Source organism: Mixophyes fleayi, chromosome 11, assembly GCF_038048845.1.
Source record: "Mixophyes fleayi isolate aMixFle1 chromosome 11, aMixFle1.hap1, whole genome shotgun sequence".
In the NCBI taxonomy this organism is placed as follows: domain Eukaryota; kingdom Metazoa; phylum Chordata; class Amphibia; order Anura; family Limnodynastidae; genus Mixophyes; species Mixophyes fleayi.
In genome coordinates, this window is record NC_134412.1 from 11,235,770 (window position 1) to 11,259,095 (window position 23,326).

The following is a 23,326-nucleotide window of genomic DNA, read 5'->3' on the forward strand; positions in this document are numbered from 1 at the left end:
ATTGGTTGTGCAAATTTTGTGGTAATTAAAAAAAATTAAATTAGTTTTTGGTATTTTTTTAAATAACTTTTTTTTATTTTTTTAAACACAGGGGAATATTGGGGAAATAACTATGCCCTTAGAAGCACAGAGCACAGGACACAGCACCACTTGGTGGACTGAACAGGACACAGCACTGGACCCAGCAGCACCACTGACCTCAGAAGGACAGAGCACAGCACACAGCACCACTGGACTGATACTGCAGAACACAGCACAGCACAGCACAGTACAGTACAGCACAGCACAGCACGAGATCTACCAGGACAGAGGACCACCTAACACACCCTCCCTCTACCCTGATCAATGCCCGAGTGAAGATGGCGGCGACTAGCGGGGAATTTATAGGATCCGAGTATCGCGAGATCCGACAACGGGATTATGAGTCAGAGCCTCAGTTTCAGATTTGAATTTGGCGCCAATACCCGGATCTGTCTCGGATCCGACTCGGATCGGCAACGTTCGGGTGGGCTCGGATTTCATAAATCCGAGTGCGCTCATCCCTAATTATAGCAAGTACTTTTTATAGCCTTTGCTTTTGTTCCCCAGCTCAACAGACTACAACTGCATTGTCTAATTATATCTGGATAAGGGGACATTGTAGCTCATTGTAAATATATTGTTTATTGTATATTGATGATGGGGCAGTGAGGTTATTATTCATTGTCCCTGAAGTGAAGCCAGGGGGTTATGGGTAGGAATCGGGTTGCAAGATGCTGGAGTGGGAAAACTAATTAGTGTCCATTGTTCTCACCAGACTGGTCCAGACAGACCATCTAGCAGGGGAAGTTCTGTGGAAGGACAGCTCATCTTCACTGCCCTCTCAAACATTCCCCTAGTCCAGCACTGACCAATGGTTAAGAAGATTAGACCCTGGGGTTTGCCCAGGGAAGGGAAAAGACTGTGGAAATTAGACCCTAGGGGGTAAATGTATCAAGCTGAGAGTTTTCCGGCGGATTTGAAAAGTGGAAATGTTGCCCATAGCAACCAATCAGATTATAGCTAGCATCTCTTAGAATGTAGTAAAGAAATGATAACTAGAATCTGATTGGCTTTTCAAACCCACCGTAAAACTCTAAGCTTGATACATTTACTCCTAGATATAAGAACCCACTCCAGGGGGGAGGTGGTGGCCATTCTGGGATTTCATTTATAGAAGGTTCAAGATCTGGTTTTGAGTTATCATTCTTTACCAGAGTCTACTACATATGCAGTTGAGAGAGATCCATGGGTCATCAAGTCTGGACAGCCAGGTGACTGTAACTCCTTAAGCTAGTGGAGAAAGGGACAGATGATATGGTAAATCAGCCTGGCATTTATTTATTGTGTGTACATAATATTCTAGTGTCACACACTTATACAGACAATCTGGTCAGAGACACAAGCAAAGTTTTTTTTTTTTAGCCATTGTTCTGATAACTATGAATAACTCTTCAGTCACAAGCAGGTGCAAGATTCAGATGTGAGCATGCTCAGTACAGATGTGTATACATCCAGCTCAGGTTCTGTGACAACTCACTGCATCAATGTGCGCATAAAGGTTAAAGCACGCATATGTGTGTATGTTGAGAATGTAATGAAATGTCATGTGCACAATAGAAATGGGTGTCTTAAATACGCCACATCTGTTGTTTACCCCCTTTAAAAATCCAATAGGAATTTAATTTCCTGCAATAGTCCAAATAAAAAATGAGAAATAAGTAACGTGAATAGATGGCCGGGTCCTCCGGTAGCTGCAATTATGTCTCATCTCTAGGGCCAGTCTAATCTTACAGGAATATACACTAATAACTCAATTTATGATGGCCAGACCCCATTCCCCTCTGCAGCCTGTTTTATACTTACACTTACACCTGGACACACATACCTACCTCAATGTCACTTACTTGCCATGCTGTGGTCTCCCCCCGGTGTATCTGCCTGGAGAAGAGGCAGCAGACCATATGCAGGAGGTGGATCAGTCTAAACCAGCATAGTGTGGGTAGGGGACACTTGCTGGCATGGATACAACAGGGACCCCTCCTCTCCCAAAGTAACTCACAGATGCTATTCATGGATAAAAGCATATTAGTTCTGTTGCCGCTCTGACGCAGAGAAGCGTCTCTGATTGGGGTGCACTGTGCTGTAATGTTACAGTACAACGTTATTGGAAGACTTTGTAATTAAAAAACCCTCCTCCGCCTTAGAGTAGGCAGCAGAACTGGGAACTTGGCGGGGTTGCTGTAGTATTCTCCATCTATATGAGCTGATACTGATTTATTGATATATTTAACAGGCAGAGAAGGAGCGGCTTTGGATGTAACAACTACCTCTACTGGCAGCTTTCTGACTGGGGACAACATTACTTTGCCAATCTACTATAATTCCACTGAGAGTGCAACAGTTATCTGGACTGTCAATGGCACCGCAGTGGCAAATTGGATGTATGGAGTGCTTAATGTACTTGGCAAATACAAAGGCAGACTGACTATCACGGATATTGGTTCTCTACTTATAAACAGCACCTACAAATCCGATGCCGGAACTTACTCTGTCACTGTAACTATACTAGGTGAGAAGACAGGTTCCTGGAATTTTTATGTATCATTATATGGTAAGTACAATGCAGCAACAAGTATTGTTTAATAGAATGCATGTCATTATATTACTGAATATCTATATTCATTGAAATTGGTAGTTTAATTATTTCATTATTTCATTATAAATCATTTTAGATTGTCTTTAATTTAGTACTAATACTAATTTCTGAAGATGTGGGCCATTGGTTTTAAACAGGGAGTATCTTGTGTGTATATATATATATATATATATATATATATATATATATATATATATATATGAAGTAGTAGAAATCACAGGCACTTTCCAGGTAAACGTGAATGAGACTAGTCTATAGTTAGACCACTGTTGGTCACTTTTATATTGTGGGTGTCTGTGATTGCTAATACTTCTTCATATCCTACCTGTTGGTGATTATAGAGCACTCCATTTTAAGCTGATGCAGGTGGGGAGCTATAATTGTTTTCGTACTGTATTTCCACATGAAGCAGAGCATATTATACATTACTATATATTATTATTATTATTATTATTATTATTATTATTATTATTATTATTATAATATTACTGCATTATTTCTGTCCCAGCATCCTGGATCCCCTGCATCTGTCCAGCATTTCACTGGGTCCATCCCCACAGTCCCAACATTTGTCAGTGAGGTCAGTCTGGCAGTGAATTAGATCGTATGAGCCTTATACTGAATCACCGCCAGGCTGTCCCTGTACAACTGCACAGCTCAGTCTTGCTAGATGAACTAAGATACATCAAGTTCTAGAGCATCTAGATATATGCAACATGCATACTCGAGACATAAAGATGTGTCTACTGACCATCGTGCAGAAATGCAACCTGACAATGTTAGTAGTAGATTATGGCCAATTTAGCAGCAGACCGTATGCCAAGTCATCGTGGTGCTGGTAGGGGACACTGGCTGAAGACTCACATGGATACAGCATGGGTTCTACCTTTCCCAATGTGGCCCAGGGATGCCAATTATGGGGAAAAAAAGACTATTTCTCAGCTGTACTATAACTGACACTTAATCCGATGCAGAGGTGAGTCTCTGGTTGTGAAATCTTGTGGCACACTATGCAGTAATGTCACGGTACAGCATGCTTGGAAGACTTTGCAATTGTGTAATACCCAGACTCACCTGTTTAGAGAGCCTGAATTGCAGAACTTTGGAGAGAGGGGAGGAGAATCTGCTGACTGGGTTAGTCCAATGCTCCATCAGGCACTGGAAACTGCACCTCCCAGCATGCCTGAGGAGCGGAGAAGTATAAGTGATGTCATAGCCAGCAAATTGCAGAGAGAATTGCACCATAGAAATAGAAGAAGAGCAAATGTGCGGAGTGGCAGTAGGCTTGGTCATTTTCTGGACCACAGCCTCACCAAGTGCCTCCAATGATGGGGAACAAGCATTGCTTAAAGCCCATTGATCCTGCCAGGGAGATTGAGAGCTGATGGGAGGAGTGTTACATGGAGAGACAACTTCACAAAGGACAATGCCACTACAGCGAGAATAAGAGCGATGAGAACGGGTGACAAGCCATTGAGAAGAGCTGTAAGACTTACAGAGAAAGCTGCAACTCTTATAGAGAGAGCTGCCCCCTTTACAGTGAGAGAGCTGCCAGGTTACTAGAGAGAGAGAGAGAGAGAGCTGGCAGAATTGCAAATGGAACTGCCATTGATAAATAGAAAGCAGTCAGAGATGGAGAGCAAGCTGACAGACATCCAGAGAGAGTCCAGTTCCAGTCCAGAGATTCTGAGAGACAGCGGGTCTGTGCCAGCGGTGCAGAGGGAGTCTAGGTCCTGTCCAGAGGTCGAAAGGGAGTCCAGGTTCAGTCTACAAGTCCATATTAGTCCGGAACTGTTCCACTTGTTTGCAGAATATCCAGATCTGCTCCAGTTGTTTCTGGTCCCTGTTGTTATTAATACTTCTACCTTACAGCCTATTAAGGAGAGCCACTAGAGATCCTTTGATAGTAAATCAGGTTTACAGAGCTGGTCATTGTCCAAGTCAGGAGTGTGTAAAGAAGTACATACTGCACATTAACGTACACGGGGCTTAATTTTGTTTAAGAGTCATTCCATTCCATTGTCGTCTTCTTGTTACCAAATAAATACTTTTTTTGAACTACTGCTCACATCATTATCTTCTTCCTATTAGTCATAAGCATTATTTTCATCCTACAGAAAGTCATATTTTTCATTGTTTTCTCATTATAAAGACACTTTATTTATTCTTTATTATTATTCATTTTTGTCCACCTAATTCTAGTTGTTGAAGTGACTCCCAACACTATATCCTGCTACTTCATGTTTTACTAACTCAGAGAACAGTTTAACACTTAGGAGTATATTTACTAAACGGCGGGTTTGAAAAAGTGGAGATGTTGCCTATAGCAACCAATCAGATTCTTCAAACCCGCAGTTTAGTAAATCTAGCCCCATGACTCAAGTGGAGGTATTGTGTTGGAGAACTGTGCAATTTACAAATTTACAACCCCTTCCCCCCTAGAGGTATAATGAGGTACCTGGCAGGGCTACAATTACAAAATCCTACTGTGTGTCAGGGTAGGCTTCAGGACTAGGAGTTCTACATGGTGGCAGGAAGAATTGGTTTAAGAACAATTATGTATTCTCCATCTATATGTGCTGATACTGATCTATTGATATATTTAACAGACAAAACAGCGGAGTCTTTGAATATAACAAGTGCATCTACTGGAAGCTTTGTGACTGGGGACAACATCACTTTACTAATCTCCTATAATTCCAATAACAGTGCAACAGTTACCTGGGCTGTCAATGGCATCGTAGCGGCAAACTGGAAGGGTGGAGTTCTCCAGGTTTCTGGCACCTACGCAGATAGATTGAATATCAGTAATAATGGTTCATTGCTTATAATAACCAACACTTCCAAATCTGATGCCGGAAATTACTCTGTCACTGTAGCTGTCGATGGCATGAAGCCGGGTACCCGGGATTTTCCTGTCACATTCTCCGGTAAGCGCAAGGCAAAAATGAGGATTGTTTCACAAGATGAATGAGGATCTTTTTTTTTTTTTTTTATTTGATTCTCTATAATCATTTAAATTGGTAACTAAATTATTTAATTGCAAATCTATTTAACTAGTCTTTAGTTTAGTATTAGCAATTATGTCTGTGGCTGTGGGCTATTGGTTTGAAAAAAGGAGGGCCTGATTCGTTAAGGGACGTAAACGGCGGCGATTGTGTGCATATAGCCCGCAAAATCACTCTGCGCATGCCCAGAACCGGACTATGCGCCACAGAACGTAGCAACGTTCAATTCACCTTCAAGCGCAAAGGAAACTTACTACAGCCTACGATTTCAGGGAGGGAACAAGGCTGGGAAGTGGCGTTTGCCAGTAGTTAATGCTCAGTAAGAGCATGACAATCTTAAGTACACGCATCAACGTCTGATCCAAGCTCTGGGCCTCTCTCAGGTACATGTTTTTCTGCCGTATCTCTTGCTCCCACTACAGGTCTAGTCTAAGTCCTGATCAGTAGTGATGACAGTCTCGTATGCACGCTATAACATGTGTTTGCAATGAGGAGCAACTATAAAAATGTATTTTATGTACAGCAGACATAAAGAAACATAAATGTATTTCATGGAAAAAAGAATAATAAAACAAAACAGTTTTTTTAAAAAAATATTTTAATATTTTGCCATTAATGACATTAACAGGTGGCGTTAATACAATATATATTTTTTTAATTTTCTGCGTTTTCTTTTTTTGAGTTTACATTCCACATATGTGTTGGACGTATCCTGCAGTTGTTTAATAGAGCAGAGCGGACCTAGACCCGTGTTCATCATGACACGTTGATTTCGATCCTACGGGGAGAGCTTTGCAAGAAAGGGATCTTCCTGGTCTCCCCTGCGCTGTTTAACATAAATTACCTTCACGTTGTCTTTATTAAGAGGTCATCGCTGGGAAAGCCACCTATCGGACGCGCTGTCCTGACATGACTATAACAGTAAATTGCCCCGTTAAGTCATCTGTCACCGCTACGATGTCAGATGATAATTAACGGAGCAAAAGTGCAATGGATAGAAAATAGGCCCCTAAACCAGTTTTATTTTATTTACAAATATATTCTTTTTTACTGGATGATCGCCTATCTTTCAGAATACTATTTTCACTCAAGTCAGTGCCGTGGAATATGTATGTTAATTTTACTCTTGGCGTCCTGTTCAATAAGACTTTTTGGAATTATTTATGTTTGTTTACAGTTTAACGCTGTACGTGCATGTCCAATACATCATCATTTTAGTTTATTTCCTTGCCCTTTACAGATCCTTCTTCGCTCAGTGTTGGGGCCATAGTTGGTATTGTGGTTGGTTCCGTGTTGGGGGCAATACTGCTCGTCGCTTTGATTGTCCTCCTCGTGATTTGTATACGGAGAAGAAAAAATGGTGAGTCCGATGATAAAGATGGGGAAATTAAGTAAATAGTATGAAATCATATGGGGTTTTTTTTTTTGGGTAAAATAATATTTGGGAATGTTTTTAATTATCAATGTTTGTTAAATAGGAAAAAATAGAAATTGGTTCTATTAAAGCACCATAAGGACATTAAATTCAAGTTACTTTATATCGGAGTGTTGAGTTTAACTTTTAACAAACATATATTCAAAAGTTTTAGCAGCTAACGACAACTAAATATATATTGGTTAAGAGATTGATCACAAAGGCTTCCTGTCTAAATAAACTCCTTTGGAGCCTGGAAGTGCTTGCTTTGAGAACGTTAAGCTGCTTATTCACAATGCATCAGTATACATTGCAACAGATACATGCTCATGTTAATCCATGATTCGCTACAGTATTAGGGGTATATTTACTAAACTGTGGGTTTGAAAAAGTGGAGATGTTGCCTATAGTAACCAATCAGATTCAAGCTGTCATTTATTTAGTACATTCTACCAAATGATAACTAGAATCTGATTGGTTGCTATAGGCAACATCTCCACTTTTTCAAACCCGCATGTTTAGTAAATATACCCCTTAGTATTTACTTTTTTCTCATAAAATCAACATTATAGGAATAAGATTGGAGCTAAGGGAGCAGTACAATACATGCGGACATGACTATATCAACCTGTAACCAATCCGAGCATTAGAACATTGATAGCATCGGACCAACCTGGGGTCAACTGAAACATTAATATCAACTTTGTCAGTATAAAGTTACCAGAGCCATATACCATAAAAATCTGTGTCAAAATACATACGGTGCTGCTAGAAAGCGTGTGAACCCTTTAGAATTTTCCGAATGTCTGCATAACTGTAACTATAAATGTGTTCTGATTCTAAGTCATAAAAAATAGATAAAGGGAATCCAGTAAATCAAATGACACTCAAAAGGAAAAAAAAAAATCATTCATGTATTGGTCAAAACAATCCAACATTAAGGGGTAAATGTATTAAACCTTATAAAAAAAAAAGGGAAAAAGTGGAGGTGTTGCCCATAGCAACCAATCAGATTCTAGCTCTCATTTCCTAGAATGTACTAGGTAAATGATAGCCACAATCTGGTTGCTATCAGCAACATCTCCACTTTTCCTTTTAAGAAGGTTACCCCCTATTTCTTTGTTGGGAAACGTATGTGAAGCACTAGGATTATCAAAGTCATAGTAACTAAAGCAGAGTTTTTGTATTAACATTAATGTTCATGAACATTATTGATGATATAAATTTAACAGGGTCACATACCATAAAGTCTGTATAAAAAATATATTCAGTGGTGCTAGAAACTTTTCTCAATGAAAGCTCTCTATACAGCCAACCTGCTCACACACCCATTGGATAGACCAGTTTGGCTCTGTGTCATCATCTTCAGATTTTGGTTCATGGGTGTTGGCCCTACAAATAACTCTCAGTTCTAAGGTGTGCTGTTAAGACAGAAAGTAAAATGATCAGCTTGACTAAAGGTCATTTTGTTGATGTATGTTTTAGAAATATGTTGATTAGTATAGTAAATGCGGTGAATAATTTATACAGTTGGTCTATTTCGAGAGGAATCATCTGTTGACCAGAAAGTTTTGGGATCAAGAATGTCCCATTAGTAATCAAGAATGTCCCATTAGTGATCAAGAATGTCCCTTTAGTGAATATTCTGTTTTGAATAGATTAAAAACTTACAGCTATATACAGTTGTAGTTATGTGTAATTTACCCTGCAAAGAACCTGTCTTTTCAATGAGTTGGCATTCTGTCAAGTCTACTATTTGATTTATCTTTATACAGTGAGGTGCTTACATATGTATGCAAGTGTTATGTTGACATTGTCAAGAGGTTACTATGACAATGGTAGCTAGAGGAAGTTTAAACTTTTATTTAATTGCCTTTTGTATTTCTGGTCAAACTAGCAAAAAAAGAGAAGAATCCTCCTGGGCCTCGCCATAAGGAAGTTATACCAACAGTAAGTTTTCTCTACTCTTTGCCAAAATGTCTCTGTTGCCTCGTTTGTTCCCTATCCTCCGCTCTTCTTCCTTCATTCCCAGTTGATTTACCTCCTTCACTTACCTCTTGTGCTTGCTCTAGGTATCTAGACCTACACTGTCTCGAGATGACCCAGCACCTTTCACCGTGAATAACACCATGTCCCACAGTTCTTCCATCTCTAGGAGCTCCGCTATCATAGTAAGTTGAGTCATAAGGTCTTCTCAGACCTTCCAGATATGTCATTTTTTCTCAAGGCTCAACGACAATGCTTGATGTGGATACATAGACAAAATACAGCGGGCAACTTATTTCATAGCTACCGGAGTAACACATTTTTGTTAATAGGGCAAGTGTAAGTTAGCCATAGCTACCAATCAGAGTTTAGCAATCCAGTGGAGTCAGAATATTAAAAGTCATGTAAACACCATAATGGAATTGTTGATTATTTGGCCAGTGTTCTTCCAAAAGATCTCAGTTAATGTACAGGTAGCCAGAATTTGATCATAGACAAATCCCGAATGACTTCATCAAATCATCTGTTAATACATTCACTTCTGCCAACATCCATATGGGGTTTAGCCTGGGTTGGTATTTACGTTTTACTGTTTGGTTTGTCTTCTATTTAATCTACTGTAATCATTTCCTTTGTTTCTGGTATATTGCAGAATTCTAGAGACTATACGTCGAATCGTAAGAATCATTCTTCACCCAACCCCCTATCTAGTCCATCCATAGTAAGTTATGCGACAAGTGTGTAATCCACCGAACTAAAATAAACATTTTGAGGGTCCAGGCACCATGTATTTTGTGAAGATCTGGGTATCAAGAGAAGCACAGGAAGCCCCAATGTTCTCGAACTGAACACTTATGGTCTAACCTATTCATCTGGACAAAACATGGACCTTTTGGAGCTGGATTCATTTAACAACCTGAATTAGTTGCATATCTCCACTAAACCAGTTTAACATTTCAGTTCTTTATAGGTTCCTGATAGATCAAGGTATCTCAGAAGATTTTTCAAGTGAATTAGAATTATGTCTTTAGACATCAGAGTCTACAAATGACCATGTCTGAAACTGGCTGGATAGACATCGCACTTTTCCTTAAAGCAACCGTTTCTGATGCTTTTACCGTTACAAGAACAAAAGACTTTTGTACATGACAGTAGAATTGAATCCTTTTCTGCGAGTGTAATAAGTAAAATGTGCTATAAACATACAGGATCTTCACCATTGCTCTCTTGACACTGACATGTGATGCACTGAATCTATTTAAGGAAGGAACAGAATTTAACAATATATAATTTTTTTTTCCCCAGAACATATATTTGATAAATTATTTTGTTTCACAATGAAAGCTTAGAATTTGGTTGTATCACATCCTTTTCCATACTGTACACGGCTCAGTATATATTACATTTACAGACACTTCTTTTCTGTTTCAGAAAAGGGAATATGTAGGAACAGCAACCCTACAAATTAGCAGCATCAATGGGAATTTAAGTATTTGCTGATGATCTCTAGGTGAAAGCTTCCCAAATATCATTCTACAATTTCACTGGGAACCCCCGAATCACCCAAACTTGGTCAAACAAAGATTAAAGAATAATTTTCCTGTTCTCTAGCAAAGAACATACACTGCAAACAGAATACCTAATAAAATATATGTTATGCACATGACATTAACTTTGCCCTTGAAGAGAGAAGTTGGACACGTCAGGCCTGAGTCATTAAGGAGAGCAAAGCAAAAAAAAAAGGAGTAACTTTGCACCTGGGCAAAACCATGTTGCATTGGAGGGGAAGGTCAATTTAAAATGTGGGAACAGATTTATAGTTGGGGTAGGGCATGTTCTAGATCAACTTTAAATTTCAAGGTAAAAATAAAGCTATCGAGTATTTGTGTGCTACATGAAAAGCTGCCAGTATTCAACTTGTGTGCAAAATAATAATCTAATTTGCACCCCTTGCATTGTAACATGGTTTGTCCAGGAGAAAATGTATTCCTTTATTTGCCTTTCTCTCCTTAGTGACTCGGGCCTGACTTGTTTAAGGAAGTGGAGTTTTATTGACATAAAACATGCACTGAAACCCACGTTGTGTAGACAGGGGCATGCATGTGAATTTTATGGCAGAGATTTCAACATTTCCCAAAATATTGATGTTCTATGTATATACATACTTTAACAATTCTATATATAGTTTGTATAGCCAACAGCTTATACATGTCCTGCAAAGAAAAAGTCTACAAATTACACAGACTTGCCAACTCTCCCGGAATGTCCGGGAGACTCCCGCATTTTGTGAGAGTCTCCCGGACTCCCGGGCGAGTGTGGCAATCTCCCGAATTCTGCCCACTTCACTAGGAAGTGCCCCACTTCCTAGTGAAGTGGGCAGAATTAGATCCCAAACGCCGCGATTCCCGGTGAATCGCGGCGTTTGGCCCCGCCCCCGCTGTCAAATGACGCAATTTGCGTCATGACGTCACAGGGGGCGGGGCCGAAATGACGCGATTTCGGCCACCCCGCCCCTTCACGCCCCCCTCCACTGGCTGGCTCCCGGAAGGGAGCTGAAGAAAGTAGGTAAGTATGAAATTACACTGTCCTGCGAAAAACAGTCAGTTTGACTATGTGTGTGATGTTACAAAGGGCTGTGCCACCGTATTATTTATTTTTAATTAGTAAGTTTGGAGGACAGATCCGGGTCTCTGCAATCCTCCCACTCTCACTTATGTACAAGGTAACGAATAAGGTGGAGTAATAAGCAATTACATCCAAGCTGAGACATTTCTGTTGTATATATTAAAATATCAGCTGTGCCGATAACTCGATTTCCCGTCCTCACTTGTAAAGCGTTGGCAGTTTAGTTTTATATTCCAGATTCTGCACCTAACTCACCTGTTCTTTGCCAAATGAACATGGTTGGAGTTTAAGAATGTTCAAAGCCATACTTACAACAAATATATATATATATATATATATATATATATATATATATATATGTTACTGTGTACAGATGTGATATTGTGTAAAGTTTGCTAATATATATCTTCTATAAAATAATGTTTTACAACGCAATTCGGTTTGAAAGTGTTTTTTGTTTTTTAAATGCACCCAAGCTGTATGTGTCATTACAGGCCTGGCCGTGGTTTAATCATAGAAATGAAATGGTGGTAAAGTCTGGAATGTACCATATATATAAGCCACAGTAACAAGCCGTTCAGTGGCAGAGTTACCATTGGTACAGCAGGTGGAGTGCATTGGGGCCCATAGAGATAATGGGGCCCGCTGTATGGCAAATGCAGAGGGTCAGGGGCCCCGATTCCCTTCTCCCCGCCTCTTTGCACTGGGGCCCACAGCTCGCTAGTTCTGCCTCTGAAGCCATTTATTTTAATGGCGATGAAATGACTTCTGTATATGGTATTAATCAGTGAGCAAGATGAGCAATGTGTTTCGATAAAGAATTCTCAATCTGTAAATGATTTGTACATGTATGCAACTTTTTTGTAACCAAATTTCCCTGATCCATATAATGCTCACGTGTCATTTACTTGTGTTTGTTTGTGTGTTTCAGTCCCTGCACTGTATGGTTTTATGGTCATTAGTACAAAATATAACAATTAGACTTATGCGTTTGTCCCATTACTACACTGTAACATCACAGTAAAAAAAAGTTAAAATTAAATGAACTGGTTACGGCATAATACAGTGCAATATTAACCCATTCTGTGGTCTCACATTCTCTAACAGGATGCTGGAGAGGAAATGACAAAGACGTCAAACTAGAAGCACTCTGATTGGAAAATATTGCCGGCCAATCACCAGAGTGCCAGGAGCTGTCTACTGGCTATGATGGCTTCGTGGCACAGCTAAAACAGTTGTGGGAAAACTCATTAAGGAAAGTAAAGCAACAATAATGAGTAACTTTGCACCTTGACAAAACCATGTTGCATTGAAGGGGGAGGTAAATTTAAAATGTGGGGACAGATTTATAGTTGGGGTAGGGCCTGTCCTAGATCAACTTTTAATGTCAGTGTAAAAATAAAGCTATGTGTGTGCTAGATGAAAAAGCAGTCGGCATTTTCCTTATGTGCAAAATAATAAACTAATTTGCACCCCTTGCATTGTAACATGGTTTGTCCAGAAATAAATGTACTCCTTTTTTTTTTTTGCCTTACTTACCTTAATGAATCAGACCCTCGATCTCCCAGTGTTATGAATTCTGGGAGACTGGAAGACAAGGAAGTGACAGGAAATGAGATATAGTTGGCATCCAAAACATTTAGAAGACATGCATCCCTTTACAATGTTATATGAGAGAGAGTGGAGTTTATTTGCATTCAAAATGTAAACATGCAGTCGGCCATTGCAGCTAATCAGATATTTGCTTTCATTGCTTGAAGAATGTGACAATGGAGTTCTCATCCTGTGACCCAGTTAGGTCACTAGAGGATTTGTTTGTCTTTGTTCTGTTATGTGTACAAGTGCTATACGATAGAGTCACGGTTATTATAATGCCACTTTAAGTACCACAATTTTGTTTTCCCTCTCTCCCCAAAAGATCTACTAGATCTCGATCTCGTGTGGCTGAACGCCAGTTGTCCCTCTATGAAGTTCCCAGCTCCAGCCAAGGGGACCCCTAACAGTGCATGTTTTCCATATCTCTTTGCTGGAGCACAGGTGTATTCATTACTTACTGACACTTGTGACCTGGAAAACCTGCACTGTTAGGGGCCTGAGGACTGGTCTAGAGGTTCCGATTACACCCCCCTGTGAATCTGCCATCTGCCTCATCCCCGTGAACCCGGCAGTTTTACATTTATATATTGCTGATTAATTGCCGGGCTAAGTGCCCACTGACCTCATCCATTTCTAAATGGGCCTCTGAGGCTGCTGTTACTTCATTGATTTCTAGATATTTTGACCACTTTCCAAACATCTCTGTCCTTCAGTCTCACATTCTGAGTTTAATTACATCAGTTGTGCATTTTTCCAGGTCTGTGCCTACTGTAACTACTTATGTTATGTGTATAAGAAGCTCAATGTCTTCTAATGTAAGCTTAGGTCCCAATAACAAGGCACAGCACTGGGGTAGTGAGTTTGATTCCTGACCATGGCCTTATCTATGTGGAGTTTGTATGTTCTCCCTGTGTTTGCGTGGGTTTCCTCCGGGTGCTCTGGTTTCCTCCCACACTCCAAAAACATACTAGTAGGTTAATTGGCTGCTGACAAAATTAATCCTACTGTCTGTGTGTGTGTGTGTGTGTGTGTTAGGGAATTTAGAATGTAAGCTCCAATGGGGTAGGGACTGATGTGCATGACAAATGTTCTTGGTACAACGCTGCGTAATTGGTGGCGCTATATCAATAAACGATAATTATAATAATGATAATTTAATCATTGCTGTGATCTTTCTGTAGAGTGTAAGTTTCATGGTTGTGCAATCAATGTTGCATGAGAAACAAAATAAAATCTCTACACAGATACAGAAATTAAAATGACTTCCAGACACAGATATTTTAAAGCTTCGGGTTGGTTGCTAAGCAACAGCCGCAAACCATCAACAAGAGTCCAGCGCTTTATCTGGCTGTAGAAACCCCTCTTTGATATTTGATTTGGTTTTCTCCTCATCTTCCTTGCGTGACACCACGCTCTCTGGTGAGCATCAATAAATGATTGAAGGCCAACAAGTGCAGAGCTTGCAATTCACAGGAAAATGTCTGTTATCCTCACACTTCCTCTGTAGTTCTCCCACTCTCATCTTTCTCCCTTTCTTCAGATATAAAAAGGGTCTGCGGATCTCTCCTTTGCCTCACGGCGCAGATATATCAGCAAACTACAGATTGTTTAAGTTGTTGGACGAGAGCCCAAGCACGCAAAACAAAGCCTAGAATTAAAACTTTTTGAAAATGTTTTCATATAGATGTAGAGTTTGGAGTATTATATTGGCTTGCCATTCCTTGAAGGTCAGTGCATCTGAGATTAATCAGCGCATTGTTCAAAATGCTTCTGCAATTAAAAGATAATTCCAACTTTAGATTAAAAATATTAAAAAGTAACCGGCCTTAAAGACGGGAGGAGGAGAGAGGGAGAGGACATGATTCATGTAATTGGGAGGCAAGGGAATTTCCAGAGCCCATCGTTCGGGCAAGATGGAACAAGGGTACTGGGGGGACTCCTAAAATTCAGGTAAAGGGGAGCAAGGGATTGCAAGGGTTGGGGAGGTTACTGTTCTAAATTCGCAATCATTTTAGGTTGCCTCATATTGCACAGGTGAGAACTGAACAGGGTGACTAAAAATAATGCAAAGCCCAATATAGTTCCATATATTCTAACTGTCTTTCTTTTGGGTCCAGAAACCTGTGCTCCCACTCATCATTAACCGATAAGCTCCATCGTCACCCCAGCATTACATTAACAGTCACCACCACTCACATTACATTAATAGCCAGCAACACCACTCACATTACATTAATAGTCACCACCACTCACATTACATTAATAGCCAGCAACACCACTCACATTACATTAATAGTCACCACCACTCACATTACATTAATAGTCACCACCACCATTCACATTACATTAATAGTCACCACCACTCACATTACATTAATAGCCACCACCACTCACATTACATTAATAGTCACCACCACTCAAATTACATTAATAGTCACCACCACCATTCACATTACATTAATAGCCACCACCACTCACATTACATTAATAGCCACTACCACCACTCACATTACATTAATAGCCACTACCACCACTCACATTACATTAATAGTCACCACCACCACCACTCACATTACATTAATAGCCACCACCACCACCACTCACATTACATTAATAGCCACTACCACCACTCACATTACATTAATAGCCACTACCACCACTCACATTACATTAATAGCCACTACCACCACTCACATTACATTAATAGCCACCACCACCACTCACATTACATTAATAGCCACCACCACCACTCACATTACATTAATAGTCACCACCACTCACATTACATTAATAGCCACCACCACCACTCACATTACATTAATAGCCACCACCACTCACCTTACATTAATAGCCACCACCACTCACATTACATTAATAGTCACCACCACTCACATTACATTAATAGTCACCACCACTCACATTACATTAATAGCCACCACCACCACTCACATTACATTAATAGCCACCACCACCACTCACATTACATTAATAATCACCACCACCACCACTCACATTACATTAATAGCCACCACCACTCACATTACATTAATAGTCACCACCACTCACATTACATTAATAGTCACCACCACTCACATTACATTAATAGCCACCACCACCACTCACATTACATTAATAGCCACCACCACCACTCACATTACATTAATAGCCACCACCACCACCACTCACATTACATTAATAGCCACCACCACTCACATTACATTAATAGCCACCACCACTCACATTACATTAATAGTCACCACCACTCACATTACATTAATAGCCACCACCACCACTCACATTACATTAATAGTCACCACTACCACCACTCACATTACATTAATAGTCACCACCACTCACATTACATTAATAGCCACCACCACCACTCACATTACATTAATAGTCACCACCACTCACATTACATTAATAGCCACCACCACCACTCACATTACATTAATAGCCACCACCACTCACATTACATTAATAGTCACCACCACTCACATTACATTAATAGCCACCACCACCACTCACATTACATTAATAGTCACCACCACCACTCACATTACATTAATAGCCACCAACACCACTCACATTACATTAATAGTCACCACCATTCACATTACATTAATAGCCACCACCACCACTCACATTACATTAATAGCCACCACCACCACCACTCACATTACATTAATAGCCACCACCACCACTCACATTACATTAATAGTCACCACCACTCACATTAAATTAATAGTCACCACCACTCACATTACATTAATAGTCACCACCACTCACATTACATTAATAGCCACCACTCACATTACATTAATAGTCACCACCACCACCACTCACATTACATTAATAGTCACCACCACTCACATTACATTAATAGCCACCACTCACATTACATTAATAGTAACCACCACCACCACTCACATTACATTAATAGCCACCACCACCACCACTCACATTACATTAATAGTCACCACCACTCACATTAAATTAATAGTCACCACCACTCACATTACATTAATAGCCACCACCACTCACATTACATTAATAGCCACCACCACTCACATTACATTAATAGCCACCACCACCACTCACATTACATTAATAGCCACCACCACCACTCACATTACATTAATAGCCACCACCACCACTCACATTACATTAAGAGTACCCCAACATCACAGGTTTTCCAGGGCAATGAAAAATCTGCAACGTTGCAAGGCTGCAGAGTTCCTTCGCGACCATTCTAGAGGCACTTTGCAGCACATTGCTGAGGATCGAGTCGGCCTCCTAATTATGCTAAATGCAAATGTACAAATACAGAGCAGGATGGCATTCCATAGCATGGTGAAGCAAAAGCAGAGCTCAAAGATTGTATCATCGGAACTTTGCATCTTTACGAAACCGCCTGTTAAATTGTGCTACAACTTTGCTCCTATCGTCCTTTCGCCCTGAGGAATCTTATGTGAGCGTGTAGGAGGTGTCAAGAGACAAAGTGCATTCTGATGTGGATACGATATTAAAGAAGAACTACAGGTCACAGCATGTCTTATTAGCAGGACACACTAGGATATAATTTCACCGCAGTTGAAGACCTAACATTTTGTATTTCTCTGATTCCCAGTCACCGAAGAATGAAATGGTAGAATTAATGTGCAGGAAGTATTTATACATTACACATTATTTATCATCTCAGACGTCACAGTTCATATTTCATTTTTGGTAGCGTTTTTTATTTCTTTGTGTTTAGAGAATTTGCAAAACATAATTCTATAAAAAGCAGAGTATTTGGCGCCACCTAAAGGTGTTTGAAAGTACTGTTATAAGGAGTAATTGCTCAACCCATTTATTGGAGCTATAGTTGATTTTGCTTTTGACAATTATCACACTGATAAAAAGAAAATCACTTTTTGCTGGAATTTATAAAAATATATAAATATAAATATCACAGAGGCAGTTGATTGACTCAGATTGGTAAGAGTTAACTTACCGCTTAAATGTGATTGTGAAAGGGTGTGTACACTTATGCAACCAGAGTATTGTAGTGTTCCTATAGACTGTGTGCGTATAGATCCCTCTCGGAACACAGATTCCTCCTCAATCTGTAACGTTCCAGGACAGGAGTGGTTAGAATTGTTTTATATATCACAGAGAGAGAAATGAGTTTATGTAAATAACCCTGTTATGTACGAGTTACTTTATTAGCCATTGATGACAGGCAGTAAATATAAAGGGGAAATGTTAACTGTTCATTTAGCTACAATCTGTTAATTTGTAATAAATAGAGCTGGCGGCAGGGGTGGGAGGTGTCTGATCTGCGGCAGTTTAATAGGAAGACTAAGAAATGTGAGAGATAAATCAGTCCCATCTCCCGGCCATTTAATAACACACTGTTTGCGGTCTATAAACCTCCCTTGCCGCATTTCGCTGTGAACACACATAAAGAATAACTTACTATTGTCCATTACGCTGCACACACAGCTATCTCTCACATAAACAGCTATCTCTCACATACACAGCTATCTCTCACATAAACAGCTATCGCTCACATACACAGCTATCTCACACATACACAGTTATCTCACACATACACAGCTATCTCTCACATACACAGCTATCTCACACATACACAGTTATCTCACACATACACAGCTATCTCACATATACACAGCTATCTCTCACACATCCTCACACACACAGCTATCTCTCACATAAACAGCTATCTCTCACATCCTCACACACACACAGCTATCTCACACATACACAGCTATCTCTCACATACACAGCTATCTCACACATACACAGCTATCCCTTACACATTCTCTCACATACACAGCTATCTCACTCACACATACACAGCTATCTCACACACACACACACACACACACACACACACACACACACACACACACACACACACACACACACAGCTATCTCACACAAACACAGCTATCTCTTACACATTCTCATACACACAGCTATCTCTCTCACACACACAGCTATTTCTCACATACACAGCTATCTCTCTCACATCCTCACACACACAGCTATCTCCCACATACACAGCTATCTCTCACACACTCTTACATACACACCTATCTCTCACACACTCTTACATACACACCTATCTCTCACACACTCTTACACACAGCTATCTCCCACATACACAGCTATCTCTCACACACTCTTACATACACAGCTATCTCTCACACACAGGTCCAGATCAAGGGCCACATGGGGCCTGGGGCTACAAATTATAAAGGGCCTATTGTGAGAAGTGCCGTCCCACCGGAGGTGTGGCCAGTGATGTGTGGGTGTGACCAGCTGTGTGTAGGTCAGGTCAGCATCATTTAGGGCAGGCCTGTCCAACCTGCGGCCCTCCAGATGTGGTGAAACTACAAGTCCCAGCATGCCCTTCCAGCTATCAACTGGTTGTCTACCTGCAAAGCATGCTAGGACTTGTAGTTTCACAAACATCTGGGGGGCCGCAGGTTGGACAGGCCTGATTTAGGGCATAGCTTGCACTTCCCTCCAACCACCTACATCTCCCTCCCATTCTCCATTATATATAGAGTGCACCACTAACTGGCTCACACAGCATGTATGTATAGTGAAGAGTGGAAATACGTCCCAGCTGTCACTCATGCCGGGACATGCTCCTGGATAATCAGGACAGGTAAAGATGAGTAATTTGAATTTGATTCTGGAGGACACAAGGAGCCAGTGTAGGGATTTGAAAAGTGGTGCAGCAGATGTGGAGCCATGAGAGAGGAAGATCAGTCTTCAAGCAACATTTAGGATGGATTGAAGTTTGGATATATGGGTGTTAAGAAAGCCAGATAGCAGGGAGAGTGCAATAGTCAAGACTGGAGATGATGAGAGAATGGATAAGAGTTTTGGTAGCAAGTTGAGTAAGAAGAGTGCGTATTCTGGCAATGTTTTTAAGGTGGAGTCAAGAGGACTGGGAGAGAGTCTGGATGTGAGGAATAAAGCAGAGGGTGGAGTCAAGTGTGACACCAAAGCCGCGGCCTTGGGAGACTGAGGAAATTGTGGTCTTATTGACAGTGAGGGAGATTTTAAGGCAGGTGGTGACTCTGGTCGGAGGGAAGATAATGAGCTCTGTTTTGGACATCTAGAGCTTTAGGTAGTGTTGAGACATCCATGTGGAGATAGCACAAAGACAGTTGGTTACATGAGATAGTACAGAAGGAGAGAGGTCAGGGGAAGAGATATAGATTTGGGCAGAGCCGTAACTTAGAATTCTAGTGCCCTGGGCGAGAAAGACAAATGCCGCCCCCCTAGCCCTCAATTTTAACCAAATTAACCTAAAATATTCCTAAATTGCGCCCCCTTCAGCGTTGCGCCCTGTGTGGTTGCCCCTATCGCACAGCCCTAGTTACGGCCCTGGATTTGGGTATCATCAGCGTAGAGGTGATATTGGAGGCCGAAAGAGCGAATTAGTGCCCCAAGAGAAGAGGTATATAATGAAAAAGTAAAGGGCCAAGAACAGAGCCTTGTTGAACCCCAACAGATAGTGGGAGTGGAGGGGAGGATGTACCAGAGGTAGAAACACTAAAGGAATGGATCAATAGATAGGAAGTGAACCAGGAAAGAACTATGTCACAAAGGCAAATGGAGTGCAGGGTGTGTAGAAGAAGAGGGTGATCAACAGTATTAAATGCAGCAGAGATGTTCAGGAGAATGCGTATGGAGAAATGAACCTTAGACTTTGCAGCAAGTTGATCACTGATCAATTTTGTAAGAGCAGTTTAAGTGGAATGTTGGGGTTGGAAGCCTGATTGCAGAGAGTCAAGAATGGAATGAGAGGAGAGAAAGTGAGACAGGCGTGTGTACACTAATTGCTCAAGTAGTTTGGAGGCAAAAGGGAAGAGAGAAATAGGGTGGTCGTTGGACAGAGAGGCTGGAGCGAGAGATGGTTTCTTTAGAATAGGTGAGATGAACGCATGTTTAAAGGAGACTGGAAATGTGCCAGTGGAGGGAGATAGGTTGAAGAGGTGAGTTAGAGGTGGGCATGCAGTGGAGGAGAGGCAGCGGAGTAGTTGGGAAGAAATAGTGTCTAGTGGACAGGTTGTAGGGTGAGATGATAAGATGAGTGCAGAAACTTCGTCTTGAGTTACTGGAGAGAATGAATTAAGGGTGGATTGGGGAGTGCAGATAAAGGTGGGTAGAGTGAGTGGAGTGGGAGGAGTTTGGCATGAGGAAATATCTTGTCAAATGGTGTAAATTTCGTCTTTGAAATAGGTGGCAAAATCATGGGCAGAGAAGGAGGAAGGAGGAGGTGCAGGTGGGCAGAGAAGTGAATTAAAGGTGGCAAAGAGGTGACGTGGGTTAGAAGACTGGGTGGATATCAGAGATTTTAAAAAATGTTTGTTTACCAATTGAAAGGGCAGAGCTGTAAGATGAAAGCATGAATTTATAGTGGAGGAAATCAGGATAAGAACAAGATTTCCTCCGGTGCACTGGAGCACTTTTGCAGGTGGCGGGTGTGTTTGGTGTTCCATGGCTAGGGCTTGGATCATCAGAGACTATATGTAGTAGCTGGAGCTGCATTGTCTAGGGCTGAAGAGAGGGTTTTGTTATAGAAAGAGGCAGCCTGATTAGGACAGGACAATGCAATCATTGGAGAAAATAGTTGTTTTAGTGAAAATGAGAAGGGGATTGAGTTAAGAGTACTTAGGTTTCGTTGTGTACGTGTGTTTATGGTTTGATTATTTTTATTTATAAAGTGCTTTCACAGAAACATACTAATGCTAATTTTCAGGTTTTTAACACTGAACAAAGTACAGGGGGCTGAAAACTTAATAAAAAAAAATAAAACTTGAATCGATGTATAATATATATAAATAAACTGTCTAATGTTTGTATCTATATTGATCCTAATAAAGAAACATCTACTGACCACTTTATTAGGTGTACCTGAACACCTGCTAGTTAATGCAAATATCTAATGAGCCAAAAATGGGGCAGAAACTCAATGCATAAAACCATGCAGACATCAGGGGCAGGCTGGGCTGGGGGCAGCGGGGCTTCTGTTCCCGGAGCTGGTCCCATAGTGGGCTACCTTGGGCTGGGTCACTGGGCCACCTGCATTATTTTTTTAAAAAAATATTCTTAATAGGCTGCTGAGTCGAGTCTTGCCCCCTGGGCTAAAATTTGAAAGCCCTTCCCTGGCAGACATGGTCAAAAATTACAATTGTAGTTCAGACCAAACACCAGAATGGAGAAGAAATGTGACCTAATTGACTTGTACTGTGGAATGAGTGTTGGTGCCAGACGGGTCGTTTCAGTACCTCAGAAAGTGCTGATCTCTTGGGATTTTTACACACAACAGTCTCAGAGTTTACAGAGAACGGTGCTCAAAACCAGAGCTGCATTTCTGTGGGTGGAAACGCCTTGTTAATGAGAGACGTCTGAAGAGAATGGACAGCCTGGTTCAAGCTAACAGGATGGCGACAGTAACTCAATTAACCATGGGTGGTATGCAGACGAGCATCTCTGAATGCACAGCACATCATACTGTGAAGCGGATGTGCTCCAGCAGCAGAAGACCACACAGCACCCTTGTGACCACCACACAATACATAGCACCCTTGCGACCTCCACACAATACAGAGGGCAACCTTGTGGCCACCACACAATACAGAGAGCAAAATATTATTTTAATTGATGCAAAACAAACTGTGCCGTTAATGAGTGAGAACGTGATTATCAGCTCTTGGTCATTTTCATACCTTCTAACACCTCAAATGGCCAAAAGGGAATTATAAGATTTGATATATATATATAACTATTCTTTCTTCAATAGCTCATACATCTGAGCAGGCTTCAAAATACAAATGGTCAAACACAGTTACCAGTCAGTGGCACCAGGGTATAATCTCCATTGAAAAAGTTGGTAATAAAGTTGTAAGAAAAGGAACGGATCCCTATGCTAATACACACAGGCCATTCACACATGCATATTATATTTTCACATATCCCCTGTTGTTTTAC

The 23,326-nt window shown here is 40.7% G+C and overlaps 1 protein-coding gene across 2 annotated transcripts in view; it reads left to right on the forward strand.

Moving 5' to 3' along the window:
• Nucleotides 1-11,328, forward strand: part of LOC142107846 (uncharacterized) — a 36,141-nt gene extending 24,813 nt beyond the window's left edge. Inside the window, exons 2-7 of one of the 2 annotated variants that reach the window (XM_075191480.1) lie at nt 2,315-2,632; nt 5,287-5,607; nt 6,926-7,045; nt 8,997-9,049; nt 9,172-9,270; nt 9,738-11,328. In XM_075191480.1, coding sequence (XP_075047581.1) covers nt 2,315-2,632; nt 5,287-5,607; nt 6,926-7,045; nt 8,997-9,049; nt 9,172-9,270; nt 9,738-9,830 — 1,004 coding nt within the window. In that variant the 3' untranslated portion in view covers nt 9,831-11,328. The remainder of the gene's footprint in view (nt 1-2,314; nt 2,633-5,286; nt 5,608-6,925; nt 7,046-8,996; nt 9,050-9,171; nt 9,271-9,737) is intronic. The other variant, XM_075191481.1, reaches the window with a different exon arrangement.
• The last annotated feature ends 11,998 nt before the right edge of the window (nt 11,329-23,326 follow it).